General features: G+C 49.4%; 1 protein-coding gene and 1 non-coding gene across 2 annotated transcripts; one reads left to right on the top strand and one right to left on the bottom strand.

Annotated features, from left to right (window-relative positions):
* The first annotated feature begins 1,971 nt into the window (after positions 1 to 1,971).
* Positions 1,972 to 6,117, top strand: LOC119323461 (serine carboxypeptidase 3). The gene is made up of 9 exons (XM_037597130.1): positions 1,972 to 2,289; positions 2,477 to 2,645; positions 2,971 to 3,090; positions 3,868 to 4,011; positions 4,107 to 4,257; positions 4,548 to 4,636; positions 4,745 to 5,003; positions 5,317 to 5,450; positions 5,706 to 6,117. The coding sequence occupies exons 1-9, from the start codon at positions 1,991 to 1,993 to the stop codon at positions 5,844 to 5,846; spliced, it is 1,506 nt and encodes a 501-aa protein (XP_037453027.1). The 5' UTR covers positions 1,972 to 1,990; the 3' UTR covers positions 5,847 to 6,117.
* A 1,940-nt stretch (positions 6,118 to 8,057) lies between these two features.
* TRNAT-CGU lies at positions 8,058 to 8,129 on the bottom strand. Its single transcript has one exon. It is a non-coding gene; the product is annotated as a tRNA-Thr (tRNA).
* Between the last annotated feature and the right edge of the window lie 7,969 nt (positions 8,130 to 16,098).

Here is a 16,098-nt window from a genome sequence, read left to right as displayed (position 1 = left end):
TATAGCTACAAAACTCAACATCTCATAATTATCTACAAAACTAGGCATCTCATATATATCTAAAAAAATAAACAATCTAGGTTTAACTAACAAGAATCATATACTACCGGATATGACTACACATCCTCCATCACAACACTGAAAGAGTTTCCACCTAACGAATGAACACCGGATATGACTACACATCCTCCATCACAACAAGAATCATATACTACCGGATATGACTACCAATTCTTTTGGTTGCAATGAATGTGTGCTCATTCTGAAACACCGAAAGCCTGCCTTGACCACATTTGAACAATAGCATTGCTGCCTTGTCGGCTCTCTGCATACTTGTACAACTAAATAAAATTTTGATAGTTGTTTTCAAAGTACTTGCCATTGATGAGAAAAGGATTCCACATTTGAAGGTCAGACCAGCAAATAGCTCCTGAGATGGATGACTTATCATCTCCAATTGCAATATTACATCAAAAAACTTAATCTGGAACACCGAAAGATCCAATCCAAGCAAAACTAAGTTTCCACCTAATCTTGGGCAAATCCCTAAAATTGCAACGATTTTACGGAGGAAAAGAAAGGGAACGGAGGAGTTTACGTACTAGAAAGGATTGGAGATCGAATCCAGGCCTCAAAACTTCAAATCTGAGAGGGGGTGTGGGGGGATCCGAAGGGGGCGCCGCCGCCGCCGCTCTCTGTGACAACAGAGCAACTGGAAGAACTGCCTGGGAGGGTCTGGCCCGATGCGGGCTAAGTCAACGTGCAGCGCCTAAGACACGGGCGCTGCAATATACACAGTGCGGCGCCTACGTCTTAGGCGCTGCAGTGCTGTCTGTGGGGCCCAACTGGACCAGGGCTGCCACGCTGGCAGGATGTGCAACGCCTAAGTGATGGGCGCTGCACAGTAGGGTGCGGCGCCCTGCTGTCGGGCGCCACACTAAAGGGTCAGCAGAGTGAATTTTTTTTGAAAGCAGGTCAGTTTGTGAATTGATTTAGGCCTCAAGTCAAATATGTGATTTCTGCCGACCTCTAGTCCATGAGATGAGCGACTACGAAGAAAGATAGTACCACTAACCAACTTTTTTTTTTCTACATCACCACTAACTAACAAATTAATGACCGTGAGTTGCATTGAGGTTGGTTATTTTAATAACCCTATACTCGCGTGATGTTCAGTTCGAACTCCACAAGGCAGCTCCTCCCCCAAGAAAGCTTATGGTTACTCTATCTTCCGCCGGCGCTGCTGCCGGTCCGCATCGTCTCCGGTGGCCTTAGGGCCATGGCGGCGCGGTTGATTCCGGCCCTTGCCGATGGAAGAAGACGAGTCAGTGGTGGCTTTTTGAAGATGGAATAAGGTTCTCTCAGCCTAGTCCCTGTCTTGATGGTGTTTCTAGCGACGTTGATGGGCGTGTGGAGGTGTGTGTCCGTCGGATCTGTCTTTGGTGGATTTGCTCGAATCTGGTCGTAGTTTTGTCTATGTTTGTGTTTGTTCAGGTTGGATCCTTCCAATCTGCACTACTCTTTATCGACGGCGATTGCTGTTCCTGGTGCGCTGGTCTTATGGGTCTTTAGCAGAAAAGAAAAAATAAATTACCTTGCTCATAAAAAATAATAAAACCCTTATTTATTCCCAGACTCCCTGGATCTGGGAAGTTTCTTTCTCACGGCAGGTACGGCACCGTCTGATCTACTCCATCGTGCACCATGATTCGGATCAGAATTAGGATTTCGATCAGCGTTATTAACAGTTAAATAACACCCTGATTATACAAAGCAGTTCGTGTCCAAATACAAAAGAAAAAAAATAAAAAGAATATCAAAAGCAGAGGAAGCGCTTCCAAGCAAAGTCAAGAACAGAACAGAGCAGAGCACCAGCAGCAGTCCGTTGCAAGCTCCACCCCGAAAGCCACGCTATAAAGCCCCGGGGAGAGAGGACGGAAACCTCCGCCAAATCCCCACGAAACCGCCACCTCCCCACCATCTCACAGCAATGGCGACGACCTCGCGCCTTCTCCTCTTGCTCGTGCTCTGCGTCGCGGCGGCCGGCGCGCTCCGGCTGCCCCCGGACGCCAGCTTCCCGGGCGCGCAGGCGGAGCGCCTCATCCGCGCGCTCAACCTGCTCCCCGGGGCGTCCTCCGGCCACGGTGGCAAGGTTGGTGCGGGAAAAGAGGATGTCGCGCCCGGGCAGCTGCTGGAGCGCCGGGTCACGCTCCCCGGGCTCCCCGAGGGCGTCAGCGACCTCGGCCACCACGCCGGCTACTACCGCCTCCCCAACACCCACGACGCCAGGTAACTCAGAGACACTCCGGCCGCCGCGCCTTGGTTCCCGCTCCTTAGCTCCGGCCGATCCGTGACCCTCCCATGCCAATCCGCTCTGTTTCTGCGCCAAATTCCAAGGCTTTCTAGCCCGTAACGGCCGGCGGCGATTGGGGAACGGTTTTTGGAAGTGAAATTAATGAATGGGTTTCTTCCGCAGGATGTTCTACTTCTTCTTCGAGTCGCGGGGCAAGAAGGAGGACCCCGTGGTGATCTGGCTCACCGGCGGCCCGGGGTGCAGCAGCGAGCTCGCCGTCTTCTACGAGAACGGGCCCTTCACCATCGCCAACAACATGTCCCTCGTCTGGAACAAGTTCGGCTGGGACAAGGTACTCCACCAATCCACCACTCAATCCCATCTCATCTTTAATTACCATATGGACTTTATTAATCTTCTAAATAATGCTTTATGCGTTTCGTCAAGGAAGAAAGGAAGAAACCGGATTCTTTGCTTACTTTGCACGTAACCGCTACAAAAATATTCACCTGAATTTTTGAAACTGAAGTCTGAAACTGTCGCCTAATTCTGGGTGAAAGCAACTGCTCTGAAGTCTGAACTGAAGTGTTTTTTACTGTGCCTGATAGTGGTTCAGAATTTAGTAACTGTATATATCCGTGGACCATGGTTAAATTGATGGTACTTGCTGCCTGCAGATTTCGAACATCATATTTGTGGATCAGCCCACCGGGACTGGGTTCAGCTACAGCTCCGACGACCGCGACACCCGTCACGACGAGGCAGGGGTCAGCAATGACCTGTATGACTTTCTCCAGGTACTGGTTTTGGTCCAAGATGCAGTTCACTTCTTCTGTACTTTATAAATTGATGGTGACAAGATGATACACTACTGGAGAAAACTTGGTTAACTCATTCAGTAATGAACATTTTAGCAAGATACGCTAGAATATCCTCTAGTGTAAGTTAATCATCATATAACGGCATAAAACAAGAATAAACACATCAAGGCACTCTTCTATTTATAGTAGTTTGGTAGTATCAGTTAATAATATGCTCATATATAGTGCAGTTCTACTTTCTTAAGGCATTACTCCCACCGGAGCATAACCCATTTTTATCTGATAATTGCATTACAAGATGTTTTCCGTACTTTCTGCATTTGGTGCTAGCTATTTCTGCACCCCTTAGTCCACCAGATCAACCTCTTTTGGCTAACTGTCCAAGAGTTAGGCAGGTGCCCTCCGACTGATATGCCTAATTGTGTGTCCTCTTCAATCTGTCCATAGTGTGCATTGATGCCCATGCCTGATAGTGTGCGTCTGTACCGCATAGATTGTTCAGGCTGGAATTGGGAACTTGCTTACGCAAAAATATGAACATAGCAAATTGACTGCGTATCTTCATTAGAGGTGGTAAACGATAACTTACCTAAAATTTAGTCCTCAGATCGTACCAGATGAAGTAGAAGAATCATGTAATATAGCTGCATATTGTACTATTGTTCTAAAGGTCTGATTATTTAGATTTTGTTGACTTCAGCAAAAACAGAGAAGTACTGTGTAGTAACTATCTGTTCTTAACTCCCATTTCAGGTCTTCTTCAAGAAGCACCCGGAATTTGTAAAGAACGACTTCTTCATAACCGGAGAATCCTATGCTGGGCACTACATTCCAGCATTTGCAAGCCGAGTTCACCAGGGAAACAAGAAAAATGAGGGCACTCACATAAACCTAAAGGTAAGATCCTTACCGAAGTTCGTGTTGCCGTTAATTCTCTACTGATGATTTGATTCTTTCTTAATTAACATGCATCTCTCTTATTTGTATTATAGGGATTTGCGATTGGTAATGGCCTCACAGATCCGGCAATCCAATACAAGGCCTACACAGACTATGCATTGGACATGAACCTTATTAAGAAAGCTGACTATGACAGGATCAACAAATTCATCCCACCATGTGAATTTGCAATCAAACTTTGTGGTCAGTACTACATAAATGCTTTTGAGCTACATGCTCTGTTTCCTTGTTATCATTTGCAAAAGATAAGAGCAATGTGATGCCATTGCCTGAGAATAACATGTATATAGTTCCAACTGTCAAACTTCATGAAAGTTGAATGAATCCAACTTTTTTTGGTTAAAAGAAATAAAGTTGTCTACACAGTATCTAGGAGTATTTTCTACCAAACATCACATTCAAATCACATCCTGATACCTGAGGATTTCTCTAAATTAAAAGAAAATGTCCCTGACGACATACTTATGTTTCAGGTACAGATGGGAAGGCATCTTGCATGGCAGCATATATGGTCTGCAATACCATCTTCAACTCTATCATGAAGCTTGTTGGTACAAAGAATGTAAGTGAGAAATTGATGTTAATTTTACTAATAGCATCAGTAGACTAAGAATAAGAAACATATTATTTGCAGTTATAAACTGAAACTTGTTAATGGCCCTCTTTACAGTATTACGACGTTAGGAAGGAGTGCGAAGGAAAACTCTGCTACGACTTCTCAAACTTGGAGAAGTTCTTCGGCGACAAAGCAGTCAGACAGGCGATTGGAGTAGGTGACATTGAATTCGTCTCATGCAGCACTTCAGTTTATCAAGCGATGCTCACAGACTGGATGAGGAACTTGGAAGTCGGCATCCCAGCTCTACTTGAGGATGGGATCAATGTGCTCATATATGCTGGGGAATATGACCTTATATGCAATTGGCTCGGTAAGGATATGTTGAAGTTGATATGTTTTTAGAGACATTTTTGCAAATTTGCTTCGTCAGAACTAATTACGTACTGCAATGTCCCTCATTTATAAGTAGCAGCATATAGCTCGCGTTTCATGACAGGAGCTTTACATGTCATTTTTTAAGTGAATAGGAACACCAGCATCCCAGTTTCTGAACCCTACTTGACCTAACATGTTAAAATAAAGTTTATGCTTAGCTTCATGTTCTGCATTGTGTTACACATTGTCAGATTATTTGATGTATTTCGTTTAATATGTCAAGTGTAACACTGTTTATGTTTGAGCAGGAAACTCAAGGTGGGTTCACTCGATGGAATGGTCTGGTCAGAAAGACTTTGCCAAAACTGCCGAATCATCGTTTTTAGTTGACGATGCCCAAGCTGGAGTCTTGAAGAGCCACGGGGCACTCAGCTTCCTCAAGGTTTGCGATCAAGCACTTTTTCACTTTAACTCGATACCTACTGCTCCCAAAAAATAATCTGAAAGAAGTTGGCCCATTCATTTTTCGAAGAAACTTGGTGCATCAGTAAACATGCCTAGATGGCCTAGTAAAGCACGGTTACGCTGACATGACCCAAACTGATGCTACTTAACCACTAGATCAAGGATGAGCAGAAGCGAATCTAGATAGATGACCAGTCTAGATTGCTGACATCTGTTTGTTGTGCAAATGCAGGTTCACAATGCTGGCCACATGGTTCCGATGGACCAACCAAAGGCCGCCCTTGAAATGCTGAGGAGATTCACCCAGGGGAAACTCAAGGAGGCGGTTCCTGAAGAAGAGTCATCGACGACCACGTTTTACGCCGCGATGTGATCGTCAACACCGACCAAAAAAGGAGAAGAAACTTGCTAGGTAGCCTGCACGCATCGCCCTTGCGGTCTCAAGGAGTGTCTGCTGTAGCTTCCTGTTTTCAATGTATCTTTTTCTCCACTGTTTCAACTGGATATGTAGTCCCTAATAACAAGAAAAGAAAGTTGGCCCCAAAATGTAACTGCAGGATGTATGGTTTATGATGTTGATGAAGGATGGAATACACCACACCATGGGGGGCGATGTTTGAGAGCCTTGCCTCATGTTTTAATCATGCCGATGTGTGTGTGTGTGTGTGTGTGTGTGTGTGTGTGTGTCCCTCTCTCTTTGATCTGGCCAAAGGAAATACCCCCTGGGCAGCACCGCCACTCACACACAAATTATGGCTCATCATCCCTTTATTCCAAGCAAAAAGCGATCAACGAATCAACGTTCAGATGTATGATGGGAAACAAAGTGGTCCTCAGATTTGCCAACAAGCAGTTATGGTCTAACTGACTGGCATGCGTGCAATAGGATAATCCTTAGGCATGCATGCGGAGAGACCATAACACAAATGGTAAAAACAGAATGGTAGAAATGCCAATTTGTCAGTCAGGATGACAGTTGAGTTTTTGGTGTAAAACTGCCGCCGTCTGATCCCCGTCAGATGGCTTTGGGGCGTCCACGTTCGCCAGATAGCTACTCCGACGTCAAAGGGTTACAACATCGATCGGCCAAAAAATTCCAAATGCAGTTACAAGGCATAAAGTCGATTCTTTCAACATTTACAGTGCAGCTTTATCCCATGGTCTTACTCCATCCATGTAATAAGTACTCCCTCCGTTCCGAATTACTTGTCGCAGAAATGGATGTATCTAGAACTAAAAAATGTCTAGATACATCCATTTCTGCGACAAGTAATTCCGAACGGAGGGAGTAGCAGCGTTCTCAGCAACTATAGTTATCAAAGTCAAATCCGCCTCCAGGGAGCTCCCCTACCGATCGTCCATGTAGGCAAATACTCGACCATTGGGGTCAATGAAGTAGATGAGTGTGCAAAGGACCAGACATCTATCACAGAAGAGTCGACGATTCAAGACAGCTCAAATATAGATGGTGGGTGGGCGTGCACATTGTGGCCATCCAAAACGGTATGTTTGCCATGAGCGTCCCACCATGGAATTGTAGGCAAAATGAGTGAGGGTGAGATGGATCGTAGGGAACTTCTTGACGCCTCCCATGCTCAGGATAGAGTAATTAATCAGCCAAAACACAAGGAGGAGATGTAACATGTTGTTTTGACGAGGAGGGGAGTTGTATGTGAGCACAATACTTGGCTCACGGCACGAGAAGAGGAAGTATATATGCATCTAAGGAGCTAAATGAATCTGTCTAAGGATATGTATCGTCTCTCTCTCTCTCTCTCTCTCCCTCTCTCTCTCTATAGGGAGGCAGGTGGCCAAATGAATCTGTCATAAATAAATCATGAATAAAAATATATTGGATAATGTGCAATGGTTGTACATCAGCACAAACCATCTTAGGAATTATGTTAAATGTCCAAATAATAATCGTGAATAATATAAATGAATGGCAGCACATACTTCTAAAGATATGTTGAAGTGGAAGTCAATATATTTTTAGAGTGCCTTCCATTTGTAAGTAGCCGCACATACATAGCTGGATGTTTCTACCATCACAACTCCCAGGCCATAATAACTAGCATAACAGTTCGTTAGCATCTTGTTTTCATTTCACAACGCCCAGAACATACATACGCCGGTGGGGAAGCTAGGTCGCCGGCGGTGGCGGGGTTGGGAACCCTCAGCTACCTGTTTCCTTTCCATGCACCCACCTCTTTTTCCCCTTGTTTCATCATAGGAAGGACCATTCCCTGGGACCCGCACACAAAGGCTCATTACCCCCTTCTTCCAAACAAACTGCAGATCAATGTTTAGATTTGCCAACAAGATGACTGGCAGGCTAGCTGTGTCATGCAACAGCAGAACTGCATTCATATCCATCATCCATGTTAATGCAGCAGGGAAGAAAAGCTGGGCGCAATGCCATGCTATCCAAGCGAGACCCAAAAACACAAAAGGTGATCGAGTTGGATGGCGATGGGTGAAGTATTTGTGGCATTAACAAGATGGAAGTTAATACGAAGCAGAAGAAAAAATACTACTGGTGAGAAGAAGCACACCACCAGAACAAAAAAGAAACTTTTGTGAAAGCCCCCGGTGAGGATCGAACTCACGACCTTTCCATTACGAAGGGAACGCACTACCACTATGCTACGGAGGCTTTGCCGAGAGATTGTAGTCTTTTTCTGTATACTGGATACGTCGTTACAAGGCGTAAAGGCAGATTGCTTTCTGCATTTTTACGGCGCAGCTTTGCCCCGTGATCCGTAGTTTCGTACCCAATCCCAGTAACGAGCAGCAGCGACCTCGGCAGCTTCAGAAATCGAAGCCATATCCGCCTCCAGGGAGCTCCTCCCGCCGATCGTCCACGTAGGCAAGCGGGGTCGGAATGCCGATGGTAAGGGTCAGGGAAGTGCATGAGTGCGCCAAAGCCCGCTCCCGCGAGCGGGGGGGCGAACCCACGCGCCGCCGCCTCCAGCCCTTCCCCGTCCCCTCCCCCTCCCCGCCGCCGCCGGCTCGTGCCGCCGGGCAAAGCCCGGCCGGCGTCGGTGGCGGCGGGCCCTCCTCCCTTCGGCGCGGTGTGGGGCTGGCGCGGGACAGCGCCCTCGCGCGGATGCGCGCAGCCAGGCAGGGCGGCGCGGCGCGGATGCGTCCAGGGCGGCCGGATGGCGGCTTCTGGCGCGGAGGCGCGGCTGGCTGCAGATTCGCGGCCAGGCGGGGCGTGCCGGCATGGGGCGGCCGTGGTCAGCTTCTCGGTCCAGATCTGGATCGAGGGGGCTGCTCCGGCCTGCTGCACATGGGCGGCGCGTCTTGTCGGCGGCGGCTGGATCCCGGGGCGGCGGCCCTGGAAGGTGGCGGCGAGTGAAGCTCAGGCTTCCCGCGGCGGCATGGCGTGGTGTAGTCCCTATCCAAGGCGGATCTGCATCGGCGATCTCGTGGTTTGGCCACGGATTGGTTCAGATCAGAGACGGTGATGAGCGTGCGGGATTCATCCCGGCGGCTCTCGCGGTTTGGCGAGGTGGGGTGGGAGCCCTCCTCCCAAGCTCCAATGGTGGCACATTCAGTGGCTGGTGCGCCAGGGCTCCTACGGTGGCACTGTTGCCGCGGTTGGTCGCCGGATCTAGGAGGCTAGATCTGGGGCTTTGAAGGCGGTCGAGACAGTGCACAGGTTGTCGGGTGGATTTCTTGGAATGGATCCGGGTGAAAACTTGGTCTTCGGTCATTTGCCGGAGCCGGTGATGACGATGCTCTTATCATCGTTTCCTTCATGAAGGCATCATCGAGGTGAAGCTTCCAACCCCACCCAATACCTCCGGGGGAAACCCTAGATCAGTTGATCGGATGACGGCGGCATTCATGTGTCGTTACCTCCTTGGGGGCGGCATCCTTGGAGATGCACTCGGGCTCGAGGGACCCGCGGATGGCAGCTTCAGTGGAGCGGTGTTTCCTTCTACATATTCATGGCGGCGGTTCTCGACGGCATGGAGCAGTGGAGGCTTGGCGTCAGATGTGTGGTGAGGGACACGCGCAGGAGGTCGACGTTGTCTGGCGTCGTGGTGGCGTCGATGGCAGAGAGGCCTGACAAGGTCGATGCGTCAGTACATGCTTTGAGGATGGATCGAGGGAAGATGGAGGTGACGGCCCTTTGCAGTGTGTGCGTGTGGTACTGACTGAGAGTGCGCCGGACTGGAGTGTTACCCAGTCCCGCCTATGTGGCCTGGATGGGGCATCCGGCATTAGATGTTAGGCTTTCGTGCGATGTCTGTTTGGTATTTGGCCCGGACATTCGGCACGCTTTCATCAAGGGGATAGGAGTAGCGACAGGTGTCGTCTAGATGGTGGCCTCGGGTTTACTGTTGTATTACTTTGTAAGGTCTTTGTGAATAATAAATAATATGGTCGCATGCATCACCCGGATGCAGAGGCCGGGGGTGATTCCTCCTTTTCAAAAAGAAAATGAGTGCGCCAAAGGCCAGACATGGATTACAGATGAGTCGACGATTCATGTCAGCTCAGATGTAGATGGTGGGTGGGCCTGTACAATGTGCTTTTCTACCACGGCATGTGAGCCGAGAGAATACGGTCGTGGAATGGTGGGCGAAATGAGTGAGGACGCGATAGATCATAGGGAACTTCTTGATGCCTCCCATGCTCATGATAGAGTAATTGATAGGCCAAAAACATAAGGAGGAGATGTAACATGTTGTTTGGACGAGAAGCGGAGTTGTATGTGACCACAATGCGTAGCTTGTGGCACGAGAAGAGGAAGTATATATCAATATATGGCATCTAAGAAGCTAAGGATATGTATCATCTCTCCCTCTAGGGAGGGAGGCAGCCAGGCAGGTGGCCAGATGAATTTGTCATAACTAAATCATAAATACAGATAATTGGATAATGACTAACGATGGTACATCAGCACAAACCATCTTAGGAACTAATTGGCCAAGATTTTAATGTTGATAGCAAAATATGTTTAAATGTCCAAATAATAATCGTGAATAATATAAATGGGAGGCGAACCACGAGGTAGCGACCTAGGTTTCCTCCCCGCGTCGCCGCCGCCGCCGCCGGCTGCCTTCCCCTCTCGCGCCTCCGGCCGCCGGCCGCGCCGCCCTCTTCCCCTCCCGGCCCGTCCCCCTCGTCGCCTCCCCGAGCGAGGCGACCGGCGGCCCCTCTCCCCGCCTCCCAGTGCCCCCCTCCCCTTCCCCTCCTCCCACCGCCACCGGCCTGTGCCAACGGGTCCTGCTCGCATGGTGTTGGCGGCGTCGGCGGCCTTTCCTTCCCCGCACGCGGTGCCATGGCTCGGGTGTTGGCGACCCGCGACGGTGCTCCTCGGCCGACAATGGTTCCGGTGGCGGCGGCACCTCAAGGCGGTGCGACTCCGGGTGGTGGTCCGGCGCCCTGGTGGCGGCGGCCGGCGGCGCACGCAGTGGTGGTGCCTCCATTTGGCGGTGGGGTAGTCCGGTGGTGCTGGGTGGCCGGTGCCGCGACCCCGGCCCAGATCTGGGCCCGTGGGGCCCCATCTGGGTCCTAGTGGGCCGGCTCCGGCGTGGCCTGGACGCCCCTGTGCGGGGAAGCAGGGGAGCGGCTTGGACAGGGCAGCGACGCCGATGGCGTGCCGGCTGCAGCACGAAGGCGGGAGCTTTACGGGCTTCTGAGAGCCTGACCCGGCCTATGCGGCCACGGGCTTGGTATGTTCGTGCTATTGCGTCCGGTCAGCTACCGTCGTTGACGGTGGAGGTGGGGCCCTCTCGCGTGCCGACGGTGCTGCTGCCTTAGTCCCGGCACCTCTTCTTCATTGTGCAGGCCATGCTTCGCGGTGCCGGGGTGAGACAGCGTGGGGAGCTTCATGACCGGGTTGGCGCAGGGTGGTGGTCGGTTTGGTGGCGAGATCCAGAGTGCCTGAGGTGGCGCCTGAGGGTGCCGCTGGACCTTCCTGGAGGGCATCGGGTCTACCCTTCTTCTCTCCTTGCCGCGTACCGGGGGAAACCCTTGGCAGCAACGTCGTCATCGTCGCGTCCCTTCTTGGAGGTGTTGACTGGTACCGGCGCTTTGGAGTCTCGGAGCTTGGTGGGCGATCTCCGGTGGACGCAGCGGTCGCGAGGCTTCTTCATTTTTGTTGATCCGCCGTTGTCGGCATTTCTTTTTCTTGTATTTTCTCTTTCATTTCTTTTGGGCGTGATTGTGCTGCTTCCGCCCCAGCACCTATCAATTGCTTGTCTCGGTTGGTTGCTTTGTATACAAAGCAGGGGGAAACCTTTTTTCGGCAATAATATAAATGAATGCTATTGGTTGCACATGCTTATAAAGATATGTTGAAGTGCAAGTCAATATGTTTTTAGAGTCATTGCTATGCTTTCCGTTTGAAAGTAGCCGAACATGGCTGGATGTTTCTACCATCACAACTCCCAGGCCATAATAACTAGCATAACAGTTTAGCATCTTGTTTTGAGATTGAAAAAACATGCTAATAAGACGTTGCCTTAGGAAAAGGTTGAGAATATCAAGACGTTGAGATTTCACTGCAAATTGCAACTTCCATATAGTTGCTCCAAAGGCGAACAAGACACAAAGACTGTATCCGAGTCTATGAAGCATGTGTGACACTTAAAATACAGTTTATGCTTAACATCATTTTCTTCATTGTCTTGTATGACATCTGATGATCTGAATGTACCCCAATCTATGAAGCATGCGTGACCCTTAAAATACAGTTTATGATTAGCCTCATGTTCTTCGTTGTCTTGTATACATCCATCGTCAGATTATTCGAACTGTTGCAGTTAATACATCAACGCATCGCGTGTAATGACATTGTTTATATTTGAGCAGGAAACTCAAGGTGGGTCCACTCCATGGAATGGTCCGGCCAGAAACACTTTCCGAAATCCCTAGAGGCATCTGTTTTGGCTGATAATGCCATTAAGTTGTAGTTCTCAAGAGCCATGTGGCACTCCATTTCCTCAAGGTCTGTGATCAAGCACCTTTTTCTCCCACTTCATATCTCGATTGTCGATACCTAACCTACTTCCAAAACAATTCCAAAGAAGCAAGTTTAGGTATGGCCCGTCTAGATTTCTGACAAGTAACCTGTTGCTGTCCGTGCAAATGCAGGTTCACAATGCTGGCCACATGGCTCCGATGGACCAGCCAAAAGCCGCCCCTTGAAATGCTGAGGAGATCACACACGGGAAACTCAGGGAAGCCGTTCCTGAAGAAGGGCCATCGACAGACAGACGTTCTACGCCGCTATGATGGACACCGACCCTCTAGGTAGCCGCACGCATCGCATCGCATCGCCGTTGCGGTCTCAAGGGGTTACTGTCTGTAGCTTCCTGTTATTTACACGTATGATGGGAGACAAAGTTGTCCTTCTGATTTGTCAACAAGATAAGTGACAGGCTGTGGCAAGCAACAGCAGAATCCATAGGCTGCATTGGTATCCAACCAAGGTGGTGTTGAGATGCAACATGGGAGAAAAGGTTGGCCAAGCGATACCAGAAATTGAGTTGGATGGTGAAGCGTGGTGACATGAACAAATGGAAGTCAGCTTGGATGCGGACAGGATGAAGAAGAAAACAGAATGGTCCGAAGAACAAAAAAATCGGAATCATAAGAATGCTGGCCACATGGCTCCGATGGACCAGCCAAAAGCCGCCCCTTGAAATGCTGAGGAGATCACACACGGGAAACTCAGGGAAGCCGTTCCTGAAGAAGGGCCATCGACAGACAAACGTTCTACGCTCCTATGATGGACACCGACCCTCTAGGTAGCCGCACGCATCGCATCTCATCGCCGTTGCGGTCTCAACGGGTTACTGTCTGTAGCTTCCTGTTATTTACACGTATGATGGGAGACAAAGTTGTCCTTCTGATTTGTCAACAAGATAAGTGACAGGCTGTGGCAAGCAACAGCAGAATCCATAGGCTGCATTGGTATCCAACCAAGGTGGTGTTGAGATGCAACATGGGAGAAAAGGTTGGCCAAGCGATACCAGAAATTGAGTTGGATGGTGAAGCGTGGTGACATGAACAAATGGAAGTCAGCTTGGATGCGGACAGGATGAAGAAGAAAACAGAATGGTCCGAAGAACAAAAAAATCGGAATCATAAGAATGCTGGCCACATGGCTCCGATGGACCAGCCAAAAGCCGCCCCTTGAAATGCTGAGGAGATCACACACGGGAAACTCAGGGAAGCCGTTCCTGAAGAAGGGCCATCAACAGACAGACGTTCTACGCCGCTATGATGGACACCGACCCTCTAGGTAGCCGCACGCATCGCATCGCATCGCCGTTGCGGTCTCAAGGGGTTACTGTCTGTAGCTTCCTGTTATTTACACGTATGATGGGAGACAAAGTTGTCCTTCTGATTTGTCAACAAGATAAGTGACAGGCTGTGGCAAGCAACAGCAGAATCCATAGGGTGCATTGGTATCCAACCAAGGTGGTGTTGAGATGCAACATGGGAGAAAGGTTGGCCAAGCGATACCAGAAATTGAGTTGGATGGTGAAGCATGGTGACATGAACAAATGGAAGTCAGCTTGGATGCGGACAGGATGAAGAAGAAAACAGAATGGTCCGAAGAACAAAAAAAATCGGAATCATAAGAATGCTGGCCACATGGCTCCGATGGACCAGCCAAAAGTCGCCCCTTGAAATGCTGAGGAGATCACACACGGGAAACTCAGGGAAGCCGTTCCTGAAGAAGGGCCATCGACAGACAAACGTTCTACGCCGCTATGATGGACATCGGCCCTCTAGGTAGCCGCACGCATCGCATCGCATCGCCGTTGCAGTCTCAAGGGGTTACTGTCTGTAGCTTCCTGTTATTTACACGTATGATGGGAGACAAAGTTGTCCTTCTGATTTGTCAACAAGATAAGTGACAGGCTGTGGCAAGCAACAGCAGAATCCATAGGCTGCATTGGTATCCAACCAAGGTGGTGTTGAGATGCAACATGGGAGAAAAGGTTGGCCAAGCGATACCAGAAATTGAGTTGGATGGTGAAGCGTGGTGACATGAACAAATGGAAGTCAGCTTGGATGCGGACAGGATGAAGAAGAAAACAGAATGGTCCGAAGAACAAAAAAAATCGGAATCATAAGAATGCTGGCCACATGGCTCCGATGGACCAGCCAAAAGTCGCCCCTTGAAATGCTGAGGAGATCACACACGGGAAACTCAGGGAAGCCGTTCCTGAAGAAGGGCCATCGACAGACAGACGTTCTACGCCGCTATGATGGACACCGACCCTCTAGGTAGCCGCACGCATCGCATCGCATCGCCGTTGCGGTCTCAAGGGGTTACTGTCTGTAGCTTCCTGTTATTTACACGTATGATGGGAGACAAAGTTGTCCTTCTGATTTGTCAACAAGATAAGTGACAGGCTGTGGCAAGCAACAGCAGAATCCATAGGCTGCATTGGTATCCAACCAAGGTGGTGTTGAGATGCAACATGGGAGAAAAGGTTGGCCAAGCGATACCAGAAATTGAGTTGGATGGTGAAGCGTGGTGACATGAACAAATGGAAGTCAGCTTGGATGCGGACAGGATGAAGAAGAAAACAGAATGGTCCGAAGAACAAAAAAATCAGAATCATAAGAATGCTGGCCACATGGCTCCGATGGACCAGCCAAAAGTCGCCCCTTGAAATGCTGAGGAGATCACACACGGGAAACTCAGGGAAGCCGTTCCTGAAGAAGGGCCATCGACAGACAGACGTTCTACGCCGCTATGATGGACACCGACCCTCTAGGTAGCCGCACGCATCGCATCGCATCGCCGTTGCGGTCTCAAGGGGTTACTGTCTGTAGCTTCCTGTTATTTACACGTATGATGGGAGACAAAGTTGACCTTCTGATTTGTCAACAAGGTAAGTGACAGGCTGTGGCAAGCAACAGCAGAATCCATAGGCTGCATTGGTATCCAACCAAGGTGGTGTTGAGATGCAACATGGGAGAAAAGGTTGGCCAAGCGATACCAGAAATTGAGTTGGATGGTGAAGCGTGGTGACATGAACAAATCGAAGTCAGCTTGGATGCGGACAGGATGAAGAAGAAAACAGAATGGTCCGAAGAACAAAAAAATCGGAATCATAAGAATGCTGGCCACATGGCTCCGATGGACCAGCCAAAAGCCGCCCCTTGAAATGCTGAGGAGATCACACACGGGAAACTCAGGGAAGCCGTTCCTGAAGAAGGGCCATCGACAGACAGACGTTCTACGCTACTATGATGGACACCGACCCTCTAGGTAGCCGCACGCATCGCATCGCATCGCCGTTGCGGTCTCAAGGGGTTACTGTCTGTAGCTTCCTGTTATTTACACGTATGATGGGAGACAAAGTTGTCCTTCTGATTTGTCAACAAGATAAGTGACAGGCTGTGGCAAGCAACAGCAGAATCCATAGGCTGCATTGGTATCCAACCAAGGTGGTGTTGAGATGCAACATGGGAGAAAAGGTTGGCCAAGCGATACCAGAAATTGAGTTGGATGGTGAAGCGTGGTGACATGAACAAATGGAAGTCAGCTTGGATGCGGACAGGATGAAGAAGAAAACAGAATGGTCCGAAGAACAAAAAAATCGGAATCATAAGAATGCTGGCCACATGGCTCCGATGGA

Source organism: Triticum dicoccoides, chromosome 6B, assembly GCF_002162155.2.
Source record: "Triticum dicoccoides isolate Atlit2015 ecotype Zavitan chromosome 6B, WEW_v2.0, whole genome shotgun sequence".
NCBI classification, from domain to species: Eukaryota; Viridiplantae; Streptophyta; class Magnoliopsida; order Poales; family Poaceae; genus Triticum; species Triticum dicoccoides.
This window is presented reverse-complemented; position numbering and strand designations above follow the sequence as displayed.

Excerpts from the sequence above, each read along its gene's own strand:
- LOC119323461 (XM_037597130.1), top strand. The coding sequence starts at position 1,991 with ATGGCGACGACCTCGCGCCTTCTCCTCTTGCTCGTGCTCTGCGTCGCG. Across the intron at positions 4,012-4,106 it reads GCACTCACATAAACCTAAAG|GGATTTGCGATTGGTAATGG; the intron begins GTAAGATCCTTA and ends TTTGTATTATAG. Across the intron at positions 5,451-5,705 it reads GGGCACTCAGCTTCCTCAAG|GTTCACAATGCTGGCCACAT; the intron begins GTTTGCGATCAA and ends GTGCAAATGCAG.